The sequence below is a fragment of the Teleopsis dalmanni genome, chromosome X (assembly GCF_002237135.1).
Source record: "Teleopsis dalmanni isolate 2A chromosome X, ASM223713v2, whole genome shotgun sequence".
Taxonomy (NCBI): Eukaryota; Metazoa; Arthropoda; class Insecta; order Diptera; family Diopsidae; genus Teleopsis; species Teleopsis dalmanni.
The window spans coordinates 31,078,536-31,105,614 of NC_051848.1; the positions used below are offsets into that span (position 1 = coordinate 31,078,536).

At 27.3% G+C, this 27,079-nt stretch overlaps 1 protein-coding gene across 2 annotated transcripts in view; it reads left to right on the top strand.

Annotated features, from left to right (window-relative positions):
- Positions 1 to 19,929, top strand: part of LOC119690080 — a 34,498-nt gene extending 14,569 nt beyond the window's left edge. The window contains exons 1-3 of one of the 2 annotated variants that reach the window (XM_038105070.1): positions 17,524 to 17,617; positions 18,334 to 18,532; positions 19,258 to 19,929. In XM_038105070.1, the coding sequence (XP_037960998.1) occupies positions 18,433 to 18,532; positions 19,258 to 19,817 (660 nt within the window). In that variant the 5' untranslated portion in view covers positions 17,524 to 17,617; positions 18,334 to 18,432 and the 3' untranslated portion in view covers positions 19,818 to 19,929. Of the gene's footprint in view, positions 1 to 17,523; positions 17,618 to 18,333; positions 18,533 to 19,257 lie in introns of those variants that run through there. The other variant, XM_038105071.1, reaches the window with a different exon arrangement.
- The last annotated feature ends 7,150 nt before the right edge of the window (positions 19,930 to 27,079 follow it).

The following is a 27,079-nucleotide window of genomic DNA, read 5'->3' on the forward strand; positions in this document are numbered from 1 at the left end:
TACGAGACGTTCAATAACAACAAAATGTGGCACATCAGCTGCTGTTTTCGCTGTTGTTGTTGCCAACGTTGTTGTTGTCAACAAAATTTGTGGCGTGAAAGTATAATTATCTTTCGCAAATACAAATTTGCCACAAAAGGAGTCCATACATATTTATTTTAGTTTATTTTTTTTTTTTTTTCATCTACTGTTTCTGTTTTATTAATAAGTTTAGTGTCATTTTGAACAATTTAAACAATTTATGTGCAACTGTTACAAATTGAAATCGAAGAAGGCGGACAACAAACAAGCCAGCTCATAAAGTAGCAAATAGGTAGCAATGTTTATAAACATAAATATGTAATGTGTGACCGACATTGAAAAATGTTGCTAAACAAATGAGAAATGCATATTTCCATTAAATGGAAATAAATTAAATACCAATGTAGGAATATCATAATTAAATCAAATTAAATTAAATTTAAACAATTAAAACAATAAAATTAATTGAGTAAAAATATAATTATAAAAATTCATACAAAATAATAAATGTACACTTTAAAACTCTTTTATTTTACAATCAATAATATATGAAATTTATGCCTTTATTCAAAAAAAAATATTCACATAAAAAATATTATTCTATTATTTATTCTATTTTATTCAGATTATAGTTTTTTATATAGTTATATTCCAAAAATTGTGTTTTCGTATTTACAAAGTATACCAAATATGTTATTAACACTGCTGTCACACCGCTTCGATATTTATGTTGGTTAACAAATGCCACTTGCTAACAATGAACTCACTTATATGCAATTGCATGTTGCACTTTATGTGTTTGCAACATCTTCGATTTATCAGTTGTGAAGCAAAGTTGTTGCCATAAATTTATTTAAAATATTTTTAGTTTGGAAAATATAAAAGGCAGTTGTTTGTAGTTTATCACTTGTTCTCATATATGAGTATGTATACCTAGATTCACACATAAGTCAGATATGTCTGTCTATAAACTAAATATTTGTTATCGGTTTACCAAGCACTTAGCATAGTCGTAAAAAACAACAACAAACCCAAAGTTCGAAACACTAAAGTGAAATATAATGTTTGCCTTTACAATAGTTCATTTTCGTTTAAAAAAACAAATTACATTTTTTATTATTTATTTTTCCTATTACTTGAATCATTAGCAAAAAATTTAGCACATTTAGTTTTTTATGGTTACGATAGTTTCTCTACAAATATTCGGCAGTACTTTACTGTTGAGATAACTTTAGTTCGTCGTTAGGACTCGAGCTTTATATATGTTCAAGCTTTTTTTATAAACCGAAGCTTCTAAAGCTTAAGTGATTTTTAAATTTATCTTTTAGTTCTTGTTCTTCTCTTACCTCCTCTTTTCAGTTTTTCACATCACTCTCTTCTTTTTCGCTTCCTTATTCTTCTGCTTTTCTTGCTTCTTTTTCTTCCTTTTCTACTTCCTTTCAAACATGAACATATATGATTATTGTAGAACAAAGCTTCTAAAGCTAAAGTAATTTTAAAGTTCCTTTTTTTTTTAATTCTTGTTCTAGTTATTCTTATGTCTCCCCTTTTCCGTATTTAACATTTTTCCCCTCTTTTCCCACTTTCTTCTTCTACTGCATTTTAAGCTAAAGTAATTTTTAAATTTTCATTTATTCTTTATATTCTTTTTCTTTTTTTACTTCCACTTTTCGGTTTTTTACATCTATTTGACCTTTTTCTCGTCCTTCTTTTCCTCTTTTTCCTTCTTCTTTTTCTTCTACTTCCTCTCAAGCTTGAATATATATGATTCTTGTAGAACAAAGCCGTTAAAACTAAAGCGATTTTTAAAGTTCTTCTTTTTTCTTTTTATTCTTGATCCTTGTCTACCTACTCCTTTCGCGTGTTTCTCTTATTTTTCTCTACCTTATTTTTTTTCTTCTTCCATTTTTTCCTTTCGAACTTAACCATATATGACTCTTGTAGAATTTTAAAGTTTTTTTAATCTTCTTCTTCTCCTTCTTCCTGTCAAGCTTGAATATACATAAATACTATACAATAAGGGTCTTAAGTCTAAAATTAATTTTTGTATTCTTCTTCTACCCCTCTTTTTTTCTTCTTTCAATTGAGCTTAAATATATCTAATTTTTCTGCTGCACTTTTAAGACTTCATTTGTCTATTTTATTTGTAGTTTTGCTTTCCACTTTATTTTATTCTATCCTTTTTGAATTGGATACCCTATTTGCATGTATTTAATATCTTCAGCCTTATTTCCTTTATAGTTTATGTTTGGTAACTACTCTATATTTGTTTAAATTTTAATTTTTATGTATATTCTCTTATTCTACACTTTTTTATATTTATATTTTCCAGAGAGGTTTCGAACAGTACTGAATTACAAAAACAAAGTTTTTATTATGTAATTAATTGAACTTTTGGCTGACCATACAGCTGTTTCAGGTATTGCCAAATACCTATCATCAGTAGTCCCGAAAATTATTTCTTATATGTAATTATTCGTAAATAATTTTTTATAAGTGCAAATACTAAGGGTTTAACTGATACTCTGCTAAATTTAAAGCTTAGACACAACGTTCATTACCCAACTAACCCAAAGCCGTACTTATATATATTCTAATATATATAAGTACGGATTTAGAGTATATATATTCTATATATATTCTATATATACTCTAAATCAATTTAATTCTTTTACTTTTATTTTATTTTTCGCTTTTCCATCATCTTCGTCGATTTCGAATGCTAATTACTCCATATTTGTTAACAGTACCAATAGTGAGTTTTATAAATATTTATATTAAAAGATTTGTTCCTATTTACTTCGCTTATCAGTACCAACTCTCTATTATCTAATATTCCCTTCTCCAGAAATTTTTTTTTTAAAAATATACGAATAAAAATAAATCAATTGATTTAGTATATTTGGTAGTATGATTTTATGTTATATGGATTTAAGACCATGGCATAGATTTCATTCATAATTTTTTTTAATTGCCATTAAAACTCTAGTTATAGTATTTAGTTAATCTCATATAAAGTTTGTTACATTTCGACAAACAATTTCCAACTATATTTATAACAATATAATGCTTTGATCGCTGACTAATAGAAGTTAACAATTTTTTTTCAATATGTTCTCTTTTCGCGAGTACTAAGTATTTTTATTATTATAAAAAAATTGTACGGATTATATCGTGACCTATAAGGTCTATCATGCTATTCTTAAATAAATACTTGATATTCAAGTTAAACAACGATTAAATCTATTGATAAACTTTATGATGACATTTGATTTAGGCCTTTAGATTTCCTTTCAGGCTCTGTAATAAAGCCAAAAAAATAAACTTAATATATTTTCAGATAAATAGAAATAGATAGAATAGATAGAAAAAGATAGATAGAAAAATAGATAGAAAAAGATAGATACGTACATCACTATAACTCTTTATTACTTTGCACTTTACTCTTAGTTTTATCTTAGATAGATGGTATTAACCAAAAGCATATCCTTTTTAGAAGTCAGTTATGTATATGTGTTGTATGAAAATTGTAAATATTGTATTTATTGGTGTAGGCGATATTGGAATGTTGTCAAGAATATTGCTAAGTAGTTCTTCTAAGTTTCGCTACCCAGTTTTTAAAACGTTTAAAAGAAAAAAAATTTTTATCTCTATGATATTATTTCGCTTTGATAGAACTTTTGATTCAACTTCGATTATGTACTTATATGATGTTATATGATTGATATATAGGTATATCTTATATGATATACTCAGTACTGTATTTAATATTTTCGTCTACCTAAATATCAGTAAACTATTTTTTATTTTGATTTTATTTTAGTTTGATGTTACCAAATAATTAGTTGCATAAATGGTTTTAATGAATTTATGCAGTTAAGTTGATAAATAAATAAATTCATTTCACTACAAGTACGAATACTTCATACAGCCTTCATACAACGTATTCATATATACAATTATATTGAAATTTACAAACACAATCGATAATACTAATATATATATAGTACAATAGACGAAGGAAATAATAAATCGATATTAAAGTGTAGTATCTGTCAAGCTGCGGATAACTTTTTTTTATAATTTTGAGATTATTTGTTTGTTTTGAATCATTCAGTTTGTGCTTAAGTCAATTCAATATAATTATGGGTGTCTCATCGATTTCGAGAAATATTTACCTAAAATAAAGAAACTTTGTTAAAACTAATAAAATTGCTATAAAAATACACATTGTGGTAACAACAAAGTATATTCTCTGAATTCAATTGTAGAACTAGATATTTGTATATATTACACATATATATTATATATATGGTATAATATACATAGCTTATAGTTTTTTAACAATTACTTCTAGCATACAGAATGTGTGGCTGTCATCACTTAATGAAATTGTATAAATATTAGATCATCCAGATTTATGAAGTGTCAATAAATATCGACTGCAACAGACAGACTGTCTTAGAATTGTATTTTAAAAATATATATGTAGTAGGTAATATTATTTATTTTCACGGTAATTATAAGAAGCGCATGTGTGTTGAAAGAGTATACAATAAGATTATATTAATACATATATCACATATAACGTATTGTAATATTAAATTTACATATACTAAAGACCTTTCTTTGCAATTATAATCGAAACATATATTGCTAGGTATGTATTATCATATTAACAGAAATGAAACAATGTACATAACACTTTTTTGTGTAATATTTTTTAATAAAACTAAAAAAATTAGTTTAAAGTAATTAAATTCAAATAAAATAAAACTATTAATATATAAAAAAATATTATTAATATAATAATAATCTATAAGGTATAGATATATAGCGCACAAACAAATTCTCTCCACTAATTGTTTAGATACCACCTAAAAGAATATAAATCGGACATAAATTATCGATAAAGTATCGACACGTAGCTTATATTAAAACTTTCTTTTACTAGTATACTAGCTATAATTTAACTAAATATTATTCTGTTCACTTTTGTATTACATAGTTACTATGTAAATACATATTTTTACACGAATGGCCGATAGCATATCAATATGAAGCGTATAATAAAATTTCCCTGGATTAATTCAACATTTTTTAGTTAAATAAGTTTTATTTCAAAATGAACAATGAATAAAATATCGATATCAGAGAATCGGTTTAAAACCATTTTAATTGCTATTTATGTAAATATTAATTTGACATGACTAACCGTTAACGTATCGATATATTACTTATAATAAAACTTCTTTTGGCTACTTTTCCATTTATAACTTAAATAAATATTATTCTGACATGAATACCCAACAACTTTTAAATATAATAAGCTTGTAATAAAACTTTCCTTAACTATTGTACCAATTATAACTTAAATAAATATTACTCTGATATATATACCGATAATGTATCAATATATAACTTAAAATAAAACTGCTATTGACTACTTTCCCATTTATAACTTAAAAAAAATTGTTCTAACATGAATTATCGATAACATTTTGATATGTAACTCATAATAAAACTTTCCTTAACTACTGTACCATTTTTAATTTAATTAAATATTATCTCAACATAATCCCCCTTCTTCAACTCACTTAGCGATATCTCCAGCATTAGCATTAGCCAGATTCTTACCTTTGTTAATGCCTCTGGCTGGTTCTAGGTTGACCCTCTATCTACTACCCACTATTACGAGGTTTTTTTGTGGATTCAAAACGGCTTTCCTTTTTCTTTTAGCTAATTGGGGAGGATTCGTCCTCCCTCCACCACAACTAACTAACTAACTATCTTAACATTAATAATCAATAAATAATCGAATTATAGCTTACAAATGTTTCGCTTTTTACTTAAATAAATTTTTTTTCGATATAAGTACTCGATAAAGTATCGATATGTAACATATAATAAATCTTCTGTTCATCAACGTTGTAAATACTATATATATAAAAATTAATTTGACATTAAAAATTGATGTAATATCGATATGTAACATAATAAGACTCCTTTTTTTTCAATAAAATAATTTAGTGAATTTTTGCATGTCTATAGCTTATTTCCAATAAGTTAAAAAATTTAATTATATTCAACAAATTAATGAACAAATTTGGTTAAGCAAAATATTTTGAACAAGTGTACAATTTTTTATTGAAATTATTTTATATGCGGTTTGTTAAATAATAATTAAATCGATTACATAAAATATAAAATATCGTTCGAAATCGAAAAATGTTGTAAGCTGTCTTAAACGCTTAATCACGTCATTAATAATGAAAAATTGCGCATGCGTAACCACAATTTACGTTAAATAATCATTTAATGTCATTGTTTCGCAATTGGTTAAAAGACATCTTTTTCTACTATATTTAAAAAAAAAATATACATTTTTTTACTATTTATTTTAATACAGGGTAATAACAATATCGTTTAGAGACTAGGCAGTATATTTGAAACTTTATATTGAAATGGTATTAGTTTCTTTAAAATATTAAGTATTGTGTGTTTAATATAATTTTTTATTTAAATATAATATTTATATAAGACTGTTTGGAGAGCATTCTACTGACATGACACCATTCCGATCGCAAAACTATAGATAAAATAAATAGAATACAATGGAATTTAGGGTTTTGGGTCTACACTTAAGCAAAGCGCTGCGAACATAGAAGTTCTATTTTACCAGCAACTAACAATCAGCTTTAGAAATCATGGTCAAATTATCTGTTATGAGATTTTCTGATATCAGATAAGAATAAGAATTAACGGCTGACTAATATCCTTTTGATCCGTACTAAAGCCGATTAGTCGAAATGCATTTAACTAGAAGTTTTTTATTCTTCTAAGCACAGACGATATTTTATTATCTCAGAAAGACTTATCTTGTTAAGATGTTTCCAATGACCAGTATAATTTTACAGTTAATTTAGCTGTATTCAACTAGAAGGAAAAGTCTCTTTGTTTCCTGAGAACCAACCAGTTGTGTCGATGGTCCGCAATATCTTAACACTACCTACACCTTCGGTGTTCAGTTATTGATTTAAGTCCGTGCAATCTATTTACTACGACAAGGAGGCTATAAAGTAAAATAAAATAAAATAAAATAAAATAAAATAAAATAAAATAAAATAAAATAAAACAATATAATATAAAAGAGTATTAAATATAATAAAATTAAATCTATTAACATAAAGCGCCCTCAACTTGAGCACTCCACCGAAGACACGGTCTACTTCGCCTTCTTTCTCCAACTATTGTTTCAAACATCTTTTTCGTTGGAGCATCTTCATTCATTCTCAGGACAAGACTAAGCCAACGCAACACTCAGCGTTAATTAACTAAATTATATCAATGTCGTGATACAACTCGTTGTTGTAGTGGATATCTTTGATCCTCTAGAGCAGGGCTGTCCAGACCAGATGCGATCGCGGGCCTAGACAAATTTCTGTACAGATTGGAGGGCAGCAGAAACAAATACATATGTTCATAGCTGTTGTTATAAATATATTATAACATTATACCTAAATACGGTTATAATGTTAAATTTAGTTTTTTTAATTTATCAATTTAAATTCATTTATTTGATATACCGTAAAAATAAAATAATTTAGCTTTACCAGTATACCAAAAGAAAATTTGCGTAATTGTAGCCTCACAAACATTAGTTGCGGGTCAGATCTTACGAAGAACTTTTTTCTCGAAACTAACTGTTTCAGATTAGTTAACAACAAATATTGAGAATTAAGATCCAGCTCACCTGATTATAAAAATCTTTTAAAAAAATGAAAAACCGGACTTTATATAGTAAACTTTCTCTAAGAACTTATATTTCTATAATTCTTTTTAATGTTATAAAATTAAAAATCCAAACGCTTTCAAAAACCCTTGCATCTGGCAAGTCCTTACATTTGACATACTTTTGTGTTGAAATAGACTATGACTTTATGAGTACGCAACCGCAAATCATCAGGAGTTACTCATGGACTTATTTTATGTGATATATGCTCCAGCGTATTATTTTCGGTTGCAAAGAAAAGTTTATTTCTGCAGAAACTACAAATCGTCTGACACCATCGAATCAAAATATTTGAAATTTAACAAAAAAAGAGTAAACCACAAATCGATTGAACGGCAAACATTTTCACTGAGTAAAATTATTAAACAAATAAAAAAAAATGCAAATCATTGAAGTTGTTGTTGCTGGCACGATTTCAACGATTCATTATTGTTGCTGCATGACCTTCCCCAATACAAATTGTGGTATCTGAAGAAGTGTTCGACTGTTCGAAAGATCACGCAATGTTAAATTTAATAAAAACAACGATTAAACGAGCACAACTTCGACACATTCAATTAAATATCAATTGGATTTTTTTTTTTTTGATTTATTTAATATATTTTATTTTATTTTTTTGTTTTTTTTTTTTGGGTTATTGAGTGTGACGAATTTGCTTAACGTACCTTGCCATATCGTACCGTATCGGTACCCATTTCCGTGGCTTTTTAGCGCACTCAACGTCATCTTCACACTAAGCCTTGGCATGGTGGATGCGATAAAGCACGTAACCGATTGCAACCGTGCACGATAAGGAACAGAAAATATATGGGCAGCCAGCTTAACTGTTATTGTCTCGTGTTTTGACTGTTATTTTTGTGGTTGGTAGACAGTTTAAACGCTTCCAGGCTTATGTCACATTATATATATATGCATGTATAAATAGATATTTTTGAACCATTAATAATAATAAACAAAAGATTTTTGGGCAAGCATTTCAAGCCTAGACTTAGTCAGTCACGAGTAGCTTATATGCTTTATTGGCATGCCGTAGCCGGAGAAAGTTAAGCAAATAATTTGCTTCCGCGTATCAACTACACGTACGCATTCGTACTTACGTTATTTACATATGGTAAAATAACTGAAATTAAATATTCAAAATTCAATTTACACAAAATGCAAATATTCAACAAACTCAATTGTTTATATTTCAAAAAAGCAAAGCAAAAAAAAAATAATAATAAATAAAGTGATAAACTTAACAAAATACAAATGACGTACAAATTTGTGCGCATGCGTCCGTTACGCAGCGGGCGGCGACCGTTCTACGGTACGCAAACTGCACCTATGTCATACCCATGTGATCATTGTAGATACTCCACACATTTCGCTAGCTATCCGAAAAATTTATTTTACTCTTGCTTTCAGTTGGTCTTATGACATATAAATATTTCATGTTGCGTTGAGTGTAAGATTTCGCTTTAATTAGTTTGCAATTAAAATGTGGGCTTCGGTTTTTTAAGCAATTGCCCGCATGCGTAAATCCCCGCCCACGTAACTCAATGCAAATTAAGTGAAGAGAAAAAATACATCTATAATTACACAGCATTAAATATTTGACAGTTTTATATACCACTGTACACAGATATATTACTCATATTGAAGACATAATCATTGTCACTGTGAATAAGCACAGCAATCCAATGAGGCATATGAGCTTGTCATTCCAACTTGATAGCTTTTCACTTTCAGTGATTAAGAGTGACTATTAAATGAATCTTTAATTCTGCACATAAAGCTAAATAACTTTCATGTTTATGTTATAATCACTAATAATATATTGGCAAGAAATGATTAGTGCCAATCCCGCATTGGAATAATGCAAAAAAACAAAATAATTATAAATACTTAAATAAGGATCCTCTTCGATTATTTCTGCGCACCCCTATTGATTACTACAAACAATGCCGAACTTTAAACGTTTTGACATTTTATTTTTGTTTATTTTAAACATTATTATTTCAAATCAAGACAGTCCAGCTGTTTTCCGAGGATATATCGAAACACTTCGATTGGAATCGCCTTTAGTATAACAGAGATGATTTCATAACGATTTCTTTTCAACGCCAATTTTAGTTAAGAAATAATCAGAAGTTACATGAAGCTAAATCAGATTAATAATGTGATTGAAATTCAAAAGAATAATGCCTTTTTGATAAAGTATTCAGGTACCATAATGAGTTCTCTTATAGTGCATTATCATGCATTGCAATTCGTTGAACTCTTAAAATTTTGACCAACAATAATTGTAATATTTTAAGATACTACGCTGCGCTTTGAAACTGACCTTCCGTCATAAATTCTGAGCAATTTCCTATAAAGAATTGCCCTTACTCTAAGCAATTCCCTTTAAAGTATCGAATAGAAGGCCAATATAATTCTGATACTCTAAAAGTGTAATTTTTTCACTGGTGACTACATTGCCGATTTCTGATGCCGATTATTAAAAGACCATCTTTCAGCACCAATTATAATGTCTAACATTCTTCACAGATTTCTTCGGGACATTTTTTATATGACTTTGCAATGTTGAAGTCTCCAGTTATTTTAGACATTAGTCGTCCATTTCTGTTTGCCAAAAACTTTTCCGACAATATTCAATAGGCTCCGCTTAATAATATCCAAGTTTCCTGTTCGATGAGTCTCGCTGATATACAAGAGTCGCTATAAAAAATTTTTGTAACTTTCTTAATTTGTCATTTGTGATTTAAGAATTTAATTTGTAATTTAATTCTTTTAATTTAAGTAAAACAATTTGTCTACTACTTAATATAACTACAATTTGAATAATTACATTAAATAATTTTAATATATTTTTAATTGAAGTATTTTATAATTTTCTTTGGACATTAAATGAAGAACTGAGTTAGTTCTAATGAAGTAAATTAAGCACATTATTATAAATGTTACTGAAATCTTTTGTAATTCCAACGGTAATTGTACTGATCATAAACTTGAAGTACTAAATAACAAAATACAATAATATCCAATGTATCCCCAAAGACAAAAAACAATCCAAATATGTTGCGAATCGGATGACAATATTGACTAAAGAAATAACCTCACCTATTCATTGGTCTACGAATTATAGCATGGACACTGATTATAACAAAAATTAAATAATAAGAATTGACGTAATAATAGTTATTTCTAAAACTAATCCAAGAGAAATCAATTACATATTAGTTAATGCATGGAGATACCGTAATGAAACCCTTGTATAGTTGGTTGTGATGCCTAATTAGTAGACAATCATCTGTTATTATAGAAGAGTGTCTACATCTATATATTAAATACCGATAATATGTCATTTTAGTGCCACATTCCTTCAAGAAAATTTATATTATTAAGATTATATCCATTATTTTAAAATTCTATAATTTACCTTTGCTTGTGAACAATCCTAAAAACATTCAAAGAAGCTTTTCCCAAAAGACTTATTCATTCTGATAGCTCAAGCTAGACAAGATGTGTAATTAATTCATTTTCTTCCAATTTTTAGCAACTTTCAATATAAGGAGTTAAGAGGTCTGCTGTGTTATCTGAAAAAGCTGCAATATACACATATTATATAAATATATTTATTTATTACATTAAAATAAAACTCCAATTATTTTAACTCTAAAATCTAATAGACATCAAATATCTTCAATCCTTTTCTATTAATGGTTTCACATAAGCTTTAAACCTTGAGGTAAATTGAACTACTAGTTGAATTAGTAATATGTATGGTATAAGAAATTTATGGAGAAAATATTTGGCGATTTCCTTATTAGATAACAAATTCGCAATTATTTCTTTATATGAGTATCTTTGTATCTTTGGTAATCAAATATTCGCCGCCAGCTAGACAGAGGCCAAAGACCAAAGAAACTATACATTATGTAATATCTTGTTTTTGGATTTTTTTTTCATGGAATTAAATATTTTTAAATTTAGTAAGAGAAACAAAAAATTAAATAAAACCAAAGATGTCAAATTAATCAATCATACAACTAATGAACTATGCGTAAGACTTTACTGAAGTATTATATTTGTGATTTTGTATGGGACAATTTCTGAAATCCTTTTAATAATAATTTATTATTTTATTTTACTTTTTACTATTTACACCTTTCTAGTGATAAAAATTTAAATATTTCATTTTAATATATGACTATTTTATAATATGGATCATCATCATGCAATGCATAAAACATGCGCTGATTTTTTGTTTGGATGAAGCAACGTTTGGATGAAGATTTTAGCATCAAATTTTTTACAGTCATGAATCTTGGTTTTCGCTTAGTGGATACGTCAACTAATAAAGTTGAAAAAAGTCCACAAGGAACTCTTGAAATCACTATATGATTTAGTATTTAGTTTGGAGTTGGTTAGGTCCGTACTTTTTTCAAAAACGACAAAAATGTAACACTTACATACTATCAATTTTGATCGCTAAGTCAAATGAAGAAGAATATCATTAAATTCTTTTATGACTAACTGATACCATTCATATATAGTCCAATTCATTTTCTTTTAATTTATTGAACCATTACTATACATCTGCCTATTTTAATATCAATATTAATATCCCAAATTTTAAATGTAATGTTGCTTGACATCTGTACATTTTTTATTCTTATATCCAATCATAAAAATTAAATATGGTAAAGTAAAAATAAAAATTAACTAATAAAAAAAATACAATGAAATGTTATTAAATGGAAAATCAACGAAAGCTCATAAAAATAAATTGAATAATTAATTATAAAAAAGCAGTAGCAATTTAAAAATTACCACAAAAATAATATCCAGCAGCAATTTTACAATAAAAATTAATTGACTAAATTTTACAACGTAGAAAAAATAGCAAATAAAATATGATTGAAAAACAAAAAAAAGCAATTAATTTAAAAATTTGACAAAAAGTCAAAGTTTGTACTAAATTAATCAATATAAGCTGCATATTATGTTGCAACAGCCCTTAGTATGTGTGTTGCTGCAATACATTTTAGGTTGCAACATTTAACCGCAACATGACTTATAGCTGATAACCATCAACATTTCCCTAATATATATGCAACTTGAATTGTGAAATTCAATGCGAAGACATAATAATATTTAATTAAAATATATAATAATAATAAAAATATTAATAATAATATAATAACAATAGTAATATATAAAAAAAATAATTTTATTTATCATGAATATATAAACAAATATTTTATTAATAATATAACAAAAACATAGAGGAACTATCTCAAGTACTTCAAGTACAGAATTTCGGTGGTAAGGTTAGGGTTAGAAATATTGTTTTAAACAATACCCTCTTAAAATGTACTAGGTTATACTCGTATCATATGTTCTGATACGATTTTGATATGAGAGAGATTACAATGTTTAATAAAAAACTTTCTATTTTGGTCATTAATAGCCAATGTGAAGAGTGAAGAAAAAGTTATTAGCAGAGTCCTGACTTTTTACCCGTGAAGCCTATGATAATGGGTCCGCTAAATAGAATTCAAATAACGAATCCGTAGCATCCATTCTGCTATATATTTTAAAAAAGAGTTTTACAATTAAAATGATATAGATTGCCAGTTTTTCAAAATGTCGATCAAATAAAGCATATCCGAAGAAGAAATTAAAAGTGTTCGGTTTTAAAAACTCCATTGAAACTGAATTCAAAATTTCCCATATATCCTACACTAGATAGAGATATTTTGGGTTTCAACAACTACAGTTCGTGCGCTTACTGAAGTACTGTTTGTACTTATGTACTGAAGACAGATTACGTCGATCTTTCAGCGGTGACGTATTTTAACTAACGGACTATATATTTATTAAAAACTTAATTTATCAAATTAATTTATCCCTAGACAAAACAACTTTAATTTTTAGAAGTCTTAAAAGTTTACGGTCTAGAAAATTCTCTACTGAACTGACAACGGAGGTACACATAGGATTTTATTAACTGAATCAGGAAAACCAAACCGTTAAACAAAGATAACACATTTAACCATAATGGAAACAATTGTTAGTCTAGCTCAGTGTTTCCCAATCTTTTAAGGACCAACGACCTGTATGCATTTCTGGTATAATGTATAATGAATTGTATAAGTTCATAGATACATTATATAGATTATAAAATAGGAATATAATTAATTGAAAATTTTTGATGCTTCTTTTCTAATAATTAAGGTCTCAGTGGATAAACTATAATACATACTATAATCCATAATATATCCATACCTGTTAAATTTGATTTTTAACCATCTCGCAAACCACGGGTTGAGAACCACTGCTCTAGCTCTTTCGCAGCTGATTACTTTAATGGTATATTAATGGACAGTATTTGTCTTAGAGTGGAACTGTTGCAACTTTTTAATCTAACTTTAGATCATATAAAGATAGATTTTCTTCACGTGTATTTTTTTTGATTTTGATTGAGTATCTTATTTGTATGAAATACCCAATCAAATTCTGTTCTCATGACTTTTGTGAAGTAATCACAAAATAAAATTGCGAAAGCATAAATATAAATTGCATTCTAAATTAACTTAAAATATATAAATTTAATATTTTTTTTAATTATTTAAATGAACATTAAGCATTTCAACTTTAAACCTATTTCATGGATTTTGCGCTTTAACATATACGATGTGAGTTTTTAGTGAAACGAAACGCTTCATTGAACATATTTTTGAAAAATAAACAAAGAAACAATAAAAATTGTTGCCAACAAAAGCACAAGCAATCCAAGATTTTGCATAATTGAGTCTTTAGTGACTTACAATACTTAATGTTGCAGCAATTTATTGCATATCGCCACATATTGTGCAGTCTCTCCATTGTGAAAACATTTACTAGTAATTGCCAATAAAGGTAAAATTTGCATCTATACATATTAAAATCAATTAAATATAATAAATGCATACGAATCGTCTGATGTCATAAGTTAATGCAATTTAAAATTAGCAAAAACAAAATAATAAATTAACTATTAATGGATCACTAACTCGGAGATTAATACGTAGGTTCCTTCAATACAATATTATACTTGTCAGTCATAAGTTTAGATACTTTACCAAATTAGCTATGCTCTTGCATCATTTTCATTAACTTCAACAGAATAGGAAAATAAATCTGTAAACACGGTTTCATTTTGCTTGGATATGCCATAATGTGCAGCCGTGGGTCGGTAACCAAGTACCAAAGTATTAGGTATGGATGAACTAATTACTTTTTAAAATAATTGATTTGTTTGGAAAGAAACTTAATTTAGAAAACTTAATATCACTAAACATACTGTCAGTACAAAGCCTACCATAGAAATATTTCACAAGTTGAAAATTAATGGAGAAGTTTCGTATTTTACTCCTTTTTTATAGCTTAAACTTTCAAGAAAAATTATCTTATTTAATCTGTAAACTGCTTTTAATAATAGTAAGTTAATTGATTGTGTGATTTGTATAAGGACGATTCTACTCCGTGTTGTTTAAAGGCCTCCACAACGTATTGTCGAGTCTTTCTTAAGGTATTTTACGAGTATAAGGGTTGTAACTCAAAACTGTGTAATGTACCAATCTAATCATACTTCCATTTTTTTATATCGTTTTAATATTGAGTTTAATACTAACTACCTATAATTATTTGTTTAAAATTATTTTACTGCAGAAAAATAATTCTTAAGCATCCATTTATAAAGCAAATCCACAGAAGATCACCATGTTTCGTAGCTAAAAGAAAAATATGCCTATGTTATCTTAGAGAGTGATTCTGAGTCACTCAAAAAAATTCTTAACCCTAAACAAAAAGAATCTCAAGTCATTCTCTGGTACAATAACAGGCCACTCTGCCTGCAATAGGTAGGTAGGTAGGTTGGAGTGGCGGCCTTGTATTCCAAAAAGTCCACTTGAGCTCAAATGATGGCCCATTGTGCCCGCAATAAACACATACACAAAAAAGCTATATCCAGCACATTTATATGCAGATTCTGCTGTAATGAGAAAGAGTATATGGGAACTTGATCACCAATTGTGTTGCACAGGTGACACAAAATTCTAGATGTATACTTACTAGCAGCTGAAAACCTTCAAAAACTTCCTCGGAAAGAGCTGATTCGTTTCCTCGATATATTAAAATTTCTCTAAGCAAAGGGGATCAAATTAGTCGGAGTGCATAAAGGCTAAACCATTACCATTAGGGAGCGACCAAACAAGGTTCATCAAATATACAAGGTTGTCTATTTTATAACATTATTATTATTACTATTTATTATCGAATTATAGAAATAAAATCTAAATTAACAATAATATATTCGTTGTTTATTAGATTTTGCGACAGTACATAATATAAATATAATACACTTTTAATTCAAATTTCGAGCAAATTTGTATTTCAAGATATTATCTGCACCGTGGCATGATGTGTGAAATAGTAAATCATTCAAATATTATCCACAAAATAACTCACAGTAGTAGATCCTTTTGAGGCAGTTTTCGATAACTGGTATGCACATACCTCGCAATTACTCAACGATAAGTAAATGGGTGTTCGGTTTTCAGATCTTCGATAATTTGAGCATCGCTGTTATGAAAAGATTACAGAACTATCATAAGTAACTAGCATATCATAAGTAGCACATACATGCATGGCGTTGTATAAAGTGTAGATATCAAGGAATATAAAACATTTTAAGATCTTGAAAATTTGATGGAATCCTCAGAAAGTTTTGAGCATTTTTAAGATTCGTAAAGAAGCATTGACATCATATATGATGTCTACTAAAAATCTGTATAAGTTTTAGCTGCATCTGATATCGCTAGAAATCATTGGATATATATGTGCATGGCTTATGACCAGACAATGGTCAAACAATCAAATAGGAACAATTGGTTTCAATATGTAATATACAGCAAAAATGATAGGACTTGTAACAAAGATTCAGTCATAATCTCCAATGTTGTTATTACAGTATAACTACTTCTGGAATATAACAACTCAGAATATAGGCATTATTAAGTGAAATCCAGGTTAAAACGTTAAATTAAAAAGAAGGCAGCAGCCTTAATACCAAACTATAGGCGTAAAAATTTATAATCCATGTTTGTATAAGCACGATCCTTTCTGTAATCCAAGAAAATAATGTCCTGTCTTGACAAATAGCATTGTCTTGGTTGTCAAGTATTACCAAAACATGTATTCACATACCCGGAAAATATTTATGTATCCCGGAAACAAAGCAAAAACAAAAAGTGTTGTATAGATTTTGGCTTTGGCATAATAAAACCACATATCTTTCACATTCAAGTCTTTAATTTCACGCTAAGAAAGAATTGTTGAGTATATAACTATAACAATTAGAATTTAAAGTTTATATCATTTAAGTGAGGGATTCATACTGCCATCCCGATTAACTTGTGGCTTATACTACATATATTTATAAATAAATAATTAAACTATTACTACTTTCTAGTCATTACTCCTTTTTTGTATAGATTTTATATGAAAAATTATACTTATTTAGTCGGCTTAAATGAGATAGTGTAAACGTCTTAATTCACTTAAATAATTTATTAATATTTAAATGTAGCAGTTCTGATTAAATTATCAAATTATTTGAAAAACTAAAATTAAATTATTTTAAACAAAAAGAACAAATATAAATTAAACTTTCAGAATTGATAAGATAAATTCAAATTAAAATTGCATTCCTTCGTTAACTTAAAGGAGCGTAAATAATACGCTATAAATATATTGTGACGGGACGGGTTCATTGTAAGTTCTTTCTATTTGGTAAATAAACACTTATAAATCTTCAAAAAAAAAAATAGAAAAATAAAATAAAACAAATTGCAATTTAAATTAATTATTTTACTAAAGAGTTCATTTAATAAAAAATACAAATCTAGGTAATAAAGGCAATTTTTTCCGATCTATTGTTAGATTAACAAATTTAGTCAAAATTACTCAAAACTGCAACTCATCAAAAAAAAAAAACAAAATATTTCCAATCAGTGATTTTTTTTCTAGTAAAAACTATTTGACTACTCTGTAAAGAAAATTGTAAACATTTTTTGTCCATCGCTTGATGGACACCTGTAAATTTGTGAGTTCACTCAGCCGTAAAATGGGTGTGTGTCATGCCGTACATGAACGAGCATTGTGCGACCATACAAAAACTATGTGTATCAAATGCATATGGACTTATACCGGGTGGGTAACCCATATACGACCGATAAAAAGAAAAGTGAATAAACAGCGCTAATAGGCACAATGCAAAAACATTCATTCGAGAGCTACAACAACAACAAAAAATATCATAAAATTATTTGTTATATTTTTTAGCATCATAAAGTAATTTTATACACCATATATATAAATAGTATATACGTACATATTTTCATATATGAATTTAGATTTATTTACATTATCGTTTCATCTAATGGTTCACTTTTAATTTAATTTTCGTACGGTTCACTTGTCTTTTTCAGTAGACGCACTTCATTGGATCGTTGGATCGTTTACGTTTATCAGCTGTGCTGTGTTTGTTGTTCTGGGAAATTACATAGAACCACTTTCAACTAAGAAACATGTCACTTTTACGTACTTTGGTGCTATTGGCAATCGGTGCTACTGTTACATTGGCTCAACGGCGCCTAGCCCTACCGGATCCACGTAGCTGTGCTAATCGTAAGTATAAAGTTTTCACAATATTAAAGTAATAAAAGTAAAATTTATATATATTTGTTAGGACTGATTGGTTAATCTTAAATAGTTAACAACTTTTTTAATTAGATTTAAAAGATATATATTATTTGCATCAATATTTCGACTATAATTTATGTTATAGTCATCCTTAAGGTGCTGAAGCCCGATCTAAAATATATAAATAAAGTATGGTAATTAAAAAATAAACTATAAAATGTACATAGTGTACATAAAATATTCTAAGGAAGTTGAGAAAATGTTTCACTTTCAAAGTAATGATTTTCTTTCCTTTATTTTGAGAAGCAATCACTTGCAGAATTTATGCAGAACTTTAGAAGAAATACCCACACATCATAAGTTTGATATCTTCATATTCATTTATTTATTCACATATGTAGTAATAACAATAAATTAAAATATCCATAAATATTGAAAATGGACCCGATGCTACTTCTTAAGTTTCTTGCAAGAGAGGATCACATCCTGCATTTATAGCACTTTCTTAACAATTACCTTGCATAATAAATCGTTTTAAAGTTACAGGGCTACACTGTAATTTATTAATTCTTACTAAAGTAAATAATAAAAACAAGCAAAAGTATCTAGTTTGTAAAAAAAATAAATGCTTTGATATAGTTATAATTTATAATGATTTTTCAATGTAACACATATTCCTCATAAAATAATATTTATTCATTAATTTTTAGGTGTACGTCACGCTACCTATCGTGATGCACGTGGTGTTGCGCATTCATACTTCTTCAGTTGGGAACATGCACCTACCCGTAGTCTTGAAGTTGATTGGCTTGATGCACGTAATATCTGTCGTCGTCATTGTATGGATGCTGTTTCATTGGAGACACCACAAGAGAACGAGTTTATTAAACAACGCATAGCACGTGGTAATGTACGCTACATTTGGACTTCAGGTCGTAAATGCAATTTCGCTGGCTGTGATCGCCCTGACTTACAACCACCAAATGAGAACGGTTGGTTCTGGTCTGGTTCTGGTGCTAAAATCGGTCCAACATCTCAACGCAACACTGGCGATTGGTCTCACACTGGTGGATACAATCAACCACAACCCGATAACCGTGAAGCTGCACAAGGGAATGATGAATCTTGCCTCTCCATTCTTAATAATTTCTATAACGACGGTCTTAAATGGCACGATGTTGCCTGTCATCATTTAAAACCCTTCGTTTGCGAAGATTCTGATGAACTCTTGAACTTCGTACGCTCACGCAATCCTGGTGTTCGTCTTTAAGTTCTACTTAAATGCATGTATAAATATATGTGTATTTGTATATATATAGCATATATACCGATTATGAGTTGTTATAAATAGAAGTGGTTTATTACCATTATGACAAAAAAAACTAAGCAAAAGAGATACAAAACTATATATAAGAAAAGAAATATTTATAATAGAAAATTTAAAAAAAAATTATTTTAAAAACCATTCATGAATGCATTTTATAATTATAAATATTTTGGACATTATCCATAAAAACAAAATTGTTAAAAGTATTTACAAGTAATTTTTAAAAATATATAATTTAAAAAAATATAATTAAAAAAAGTATTTGTAGAAAAAGTAGAGTAAAATTGCGATAAAAAAATCACTTTTAACCGCCGCATTTAAATTATTTAACAATTAAAGTAGAAAACAAAATTTTACTAATAATTTCGAAATACTTAATTATTTTTAAAATTAGTTTTAAAACATTTAAAGTCTTCTTTTGAAACTTGTACATTTTTTATTTTGCATTTCGTCATTTAAAATTAATTCCATTAAATATAATTTTACGAATTTTTGTTAAATCAAAATTGTTATATTTTTGTTTTTGTTTTTGATTATTAGTTTAAAAATTTAATAAACATTGTTGCAAAAAGGAAACTATTATTTTTTTTTTATTTATGTTTAGACAAAAAAAAGTTAGCTGACATAAGTACAGAAAAAAAAAACAGTCACCGATTTTATTATTTTTGATACTCCCCATGACATCACCTATCTGTTCTCCTGTCCTACAACGTATACGAACCTCCGTCTAATTAACCATTATAGCCACCACATTGCAATGCTCAGGTTCTTCGTCTGGACCCGGGTTACTTTACCTCAAGGAAAAAACTACTTCCCGGCTTGTGGTTTTAATAATGATTTAAACAAGAATTTATCTCAAGTCGAACAATTCAATATACCATAGATTATCTATGGGACCGTATACGTGAGAATTTTGAAAATGTGACCCTTTTCGAACATTAATTTCGTGAACATTGATGTTGACGTGACTGTATGTGGTATGTTAAGAGATAACAATATTTTGGAAAAAGTTGCGGCTATTAATAATGAGAGCGGTGAGGATGACAACGCCGGTAAGGAATAACTTATAACGAATAAACAAACCAAATCGACCAACTGAAATGTAAAAGCCCCGTTAATTCGTATTTTCTTCTTTTTTAACCTCACTAAATCGAAACCTCGATAGTTTGAAAACCCCTCTTATTCGTAAAGAAATGCTGTTCCCTTGCGATTTCGAACTACCGGGATATTTCTTAAAGAGAAATTCTTTAAATAAAATGCAAATTAATTTTGTACGAAATATGAATTCACTCTCACAAGTAAGTTTTTACTTGAATTTTAGTATATTTCAGTACAGGAACAGGCCTAATATTATACCATACATCACACCAAAAATTTTTATCTCTACATCATTTTTTATCTCTCTACATAAAAATTCGTATGTACTAAATTGTAGTTGCTAATTTATTTTTTCCATCTTCCATATATATAATAAAAACGATTTATTAATATATCTATATGTTTTTTATTTTAATAAAAAATTAAATAATTTAATTTAAAACTTTCGATTTAATAGCTAACGCATAAGTTTCAGTCTTAGAAATTGCAACAATTTATTTAATTGTTTAGTTAAACGATCATCACGTTACAATAGTTTCATCCTTAAATATATATAAGTAAACTCTATTTCAAAAAAAAATTTAATTCTCATTTACTTTTACTACTATTTTTTAAAAATAAGTTTAAAAATCATAAGTAAATTGTTGTTACATTTTAATATAAAATATTGTTGTTACACTGACATTCGTATATCTCCCAAATATTAAGTTAAAGAGTCTCCTGAAAAGAGATAAATATGGTGTTTCTTCTAAAACAATAAAATAAACCCTTGATACAATAAAAATCTTACAAGTCAATAGTTTTTTAGTACTCCTTATTTAAAAAAATTGGAAGATTAGTTAAGGTTATCTTATATATAATAATCTTCCTGTAATCCTCCTGTATACTCCAGTCCCTCACACATATTAGTTCGTGCGCTACAATATTGTATATAGTTGGCTTAAAATGAGATTTTCTTACTATTTATTTGTACTTTGGTGGTTGCAGTGAATGATTTAACAAGTCGATAAATATTTCCTAAATATTCATCATGGGAACTGAAAAGTTATAAGCTGATGTATTACATTGATAAAACAAAAATTAGTTCCTATGTGACTGAGAATATATATTTATTGCAATAATGTTATTGTTCGATTTTAATTTTAATTAATGTATTCAATATGCAACATGCCCTTATCATGCTAAAAACTAGTAAGTACATATTTCTCTACTGACAGTATTCACAATCTTTTTTTGTAAGATAAGATTTATCTCACCTTCTTAATGATATTTGGTGGTTTATTTGGTTTCTAATAGAAGCGCTAATTTTATTATGTTGATTATACCTTCTGCTCAAAAAGTACTCGGATTTTGTAAAGAAAACACACAAATTTAAATTCTATTCCAAATTTATTTTATCTTCTTCAAAATATGCTCCTTCTGAAGCGATACACATACATATCCCAACGCTTAACCCAATCTTCCACACATTTTTCGTAAGCCCGTGCAAGTATGGCTTTTAGTTCCTTTGGCGAATTTTCTTTTACCGATTCAATCGACTCAAAACGCTCACCACGAAGGGGCAATTTAAGTTTCGGGAATAGAAAAAAGTCGCAGGGATCCAGATCTGGCGAATATGGTGCCTAAGCGATGACAGTGGTGCCCTGTTTGGTCAAAAAATTTTTGAAAAAGGTCTATTACTTAAGGAGTAGTTAACAAACAACAAAATCCGGATACAGAAGATATATAGATTGGCCAATTTCTCAAAACAGAAATTCTCCATGGTGTTAGGATTTTATATTATTATTATTATATTATTAATCAAAACAAATGATTCTAATGAAAAATTATTTTTCTCATATTGAGTAACTATTGACCAACTATCTTTATAACACACTATAATTTTAAGGTTTTAATGAATGTTCAATAATTCCTTTTATAGAGTATTCGGTGATTGTTAATATTCTACTTTAATAATGCAGTCAAATTAATTATTAAATAAATTATTCTATTATAATTAATTATTCTGAATATATTTTTAAAACTATTGTGGTTGTACTAAACGGAAGGATTCATCTCTTCACTCATCATCAGTATATATATATTATATAGTATATAGTGTGGAGAATGTAAATGAAGTCAACTTCTTAATAATATTGTGTATATACGTATATGTAAAAGAAGTCATATTCTCCCACTTCCGTAATAATATTGTATATGGTATACAAAACAATTTAATTTTGCATACCAATTTATGGTATATATAAAACAATTAAATCGAATCGTATTTAAAAAAAGTATATAATTATTTATGGGAAAAAGAAATTATAGAGAACACGTATATTTTTTTTTTTCAGTTTTTTTAAAACGAATGAAATAAAATGATATATCATTATTACCTGAATTGTAAAATTCGTTTTCCCTCTATAATATAAGAAATTAATTTTTTTAAATAATTGTTAATTTAAAGACAATTTTTTTTTAATTAATTTTTAATATCCATTTGTATATAACACACTCAATACTTATAGTTTTATATAAACATTATACTAAATTTAAGACTTTATGACTTGCTTTTAATCTTATTTTTCATATCTAATATTTATTATATTCATATTCTTTTTTTTCCTGTTTTCATAATTTGATTATTGTTAAATACCTTTTTCATTTTTTTCTTTTTTGTATTATTTATATTAATTAATTTTATTTGAAAAAAAAAATAATTTTAATAGTTAAACACATTTAAATTGTTAATAATAATAAATATAAGAAACTAATTTTGAACATATAAAAATTTTATATAAATATTTTATAACATATATTTTGTATATACGTATATATTCCATTTGTTGTCAATTAATATATATTTATAATTATTTACTATTTTATTAAATATTAATAATTAAGAAGACACAAGTTACAAAATTATTACTAATCTAAATATCTTTAATAAAAATATATAGAAGAATATTTTTTTAATACTTTTTATGAAAATCTTTTGTGTTTTTTTTTTCGACACGTAAAATTTAACCTAACCTAACATAATATATATTTATAATTTATTTTTATATAGAAAAGGCTATAGTTTTGTTGTACTGAAATATAATTAAAAAGTGCAAATTTAAACTAATTTTTCAACAATTCAATTGGAGGTGCTTTTAAAAAAAAACTTATAAAACTTTTAATAGAATATTTAATTTGTAACATATTTTAATTATATAAGATTAATTTATTAACAGTTATATATAAAAATTTTAATAATATTATGTATTTGAAATGAAGAAAACTTAAACTTTTAAGTGCCAAACCTTTTCAAGGCGAGCCTGAAGGAAATACAAATTTTGGGTTACTTGTGACAGAAGTACGATGTACAATATAATCCAATGTTTAATTTGTCATGGTTCAACTTTTATATATATATATATATATATATATATATATATATATATATATACTTAATAAATACTAAACATCTTAAACAATTGATTGAAACCAACGGTCGGAGTTAATGTAACAACATAGACTTTTGAACTATTTTTGACTTGAAAAAATAAGTAAACCCAAGGTTTATAATAGTGGTAAGATAATACTATTTTTTTAAATAAAGTTTGAAATAATTATTTTTATTAATTTATATAAAATTTAAAATTATAAACTGAATTCGGTTAAATATAATTTATATGTATATGTAGATTATGTTCAAAAAGTATCCGGAAAATAAATATAAAAACTAAATCAGAAAAATCACAAAATAGTTACATTTATATATTTCATTATTTTATTTTAATTTTATATTTATTTTTTATTTTTCACACATATTTTAACCCTGAACATTGAAAATAGGTTGTATTAAACCGACTTTAACAAAAAAGTTTTTCAATCGGCTTTTGCTATGCTGTACCCAACGTAGATAGACTACTTTCGAGCCTATAAGAAGTAGACTCGGTCACTCCTTGAATTTTACAAGATACTATGTGTAGCTGACGGTACAAATTTAATGTGTATAAATCTTGGCATTTCCGACGAACATTTACTATCAAATTCTTTAAAACAGAAAAATAATCATTTTTACTGGTAATCTAATTTTGGCAAAGAAAATCTGATTGTAGCATACTACGATATTTGCAGAATGCAATTAATATTGACTTGCTATAATATTATTTCAGTATATTTTAAAGTATTTAGAAAGGTTTCCAAATTACCACTTCGAAGATTTCTAACTTGTTTTGAAACCATATTAATAATTATAAACATATCGCTTATGTATTTCATTATCGCAGATATTTCCATTGTTGCAGATACATTAGGTCTGTTCCACCAGCTACTCGTAGTAAAACTCGAGTAAAATAGAAGTAAAGTACAAACTTAGAGCGTAACACAAATAAAGTGCCAAATTTTGCTTTTTACACATATTTTCATGGAACAGATATGTGTAAGATCTGGTGAGATCACCAGTGCAAGTAAAGTCTGTGTAGCATTTTCAAATTTCGACAGGGATGTTACGCTCTCTCAGATACTCTCATTTACTCGAAAATTTGCTGGTGGAACGCACTTGTGTATACAGTGTATATACAGTCTTACTCAAAGTTACTGCGAGTAGCTCGAGGCACAGATCTATTATTTTCATCACTCTATTATCTGATTTATATAATTTACAATAACCGAATTATATATTATTTTATCATAGACATATGATAAAATATTATATAAGTTACATAAATCATAAAAATTATAAAATTATATACTATTATTATAAAATTATATTTACTTCTCTCAAGGAAAGAAAAGTACTAGAAGTAGTATACCAAAAAAAATATTGATTAGTGTCATCAAATAAAGTAAACGTAAAGGCATATAAGTCATATTTAACAGATTTAATTGTCGAAAATATCGACAGTTTTAGTATAAAATTTTTAATATAAACCATTTCAATGTTATTATTAATTGCCTATAAACTATGTCGCACTAATTTCCATAATCTGAAATGAAATGCTAATAATATCGTTCATGGCTACTCATTTACAAAAGGCCTTTAGAGTTACCTACATATAGAAAATATACACAAGAATTCCTGAAGAAATATGTCATGTTCTCAAAAGACCAAACACTTAATATAGTCTACATTTATGCAAATTGTGTAAGTTAATATTAGGTTAGTAAATCGCATTTATATCTGAAGAAGTTGGGTTTTGTAATTCGATACTCCAAATGCCGGAACACTGTTATGTTCGTATTTAAAATTTTACCTCAATCCACGCAACAACAGTAATATTGACTATATGTAAATGCTTTCCACTCTTCATACCAGAGTTATATCCATCTCAAGATCACAATTGTATAATAGCAACGTCCTCATCAGATCCCCGTCTAATATTTCTAACAGTGAAAGATGTCTTCTTTGTGCTGCAGGAACTATGCACAATCAAGGTCAGGATATAATCACCTACTAAAAAGCTACTTTGTCACACATAGACGTATATTCCAAATATGCTCCTCAACTACAATTTAATCTACATGATGTCGTCCTATTGTTTTTATACCCGAATGGCCACATAAACTTGATCCCTATTGTTTTATATCTCCGATTCGTTGATTATTAGGATTTTTCACCTGAAACCAAGTAACATTCAACATTCTTATCAATTTCTTGATTCTTACTCCTACGTCACTCCATATTAGTTTCCCCTCATCAAAATTTATTGTGAAATGTCTAATCAATAAAAAATCAGAATCGTGCTTGCACTGTGAACCTCTCGGAAATGATCGAACATCATAAGGGATATAAAACAAAATAATACCTGATTTATTTTATTTGCACAAAGTAGAACATCTTCGAGCAGTTTCAGCATTTTCGAACATTTCGATTTAAATGTTCGAACGCGAGTATACGCGAGTTTAAATGGATTCTAAGTTTATAGATTAGTCAATTTAGAGAGAAAATATTACCAGAATAATTTAACAAAAATTATTAGACAAACAAATAATTATTATTTAATGTTGTTTTTCTTTATAATCAAAATAAATAAAACAAAATATAATTTGGGAAGTTATTATCTCAAATTTATAGTATTATCAATATTTTAATTTAAAAATAATTTTATTAAATATCAAATAAAGCTATTATAATA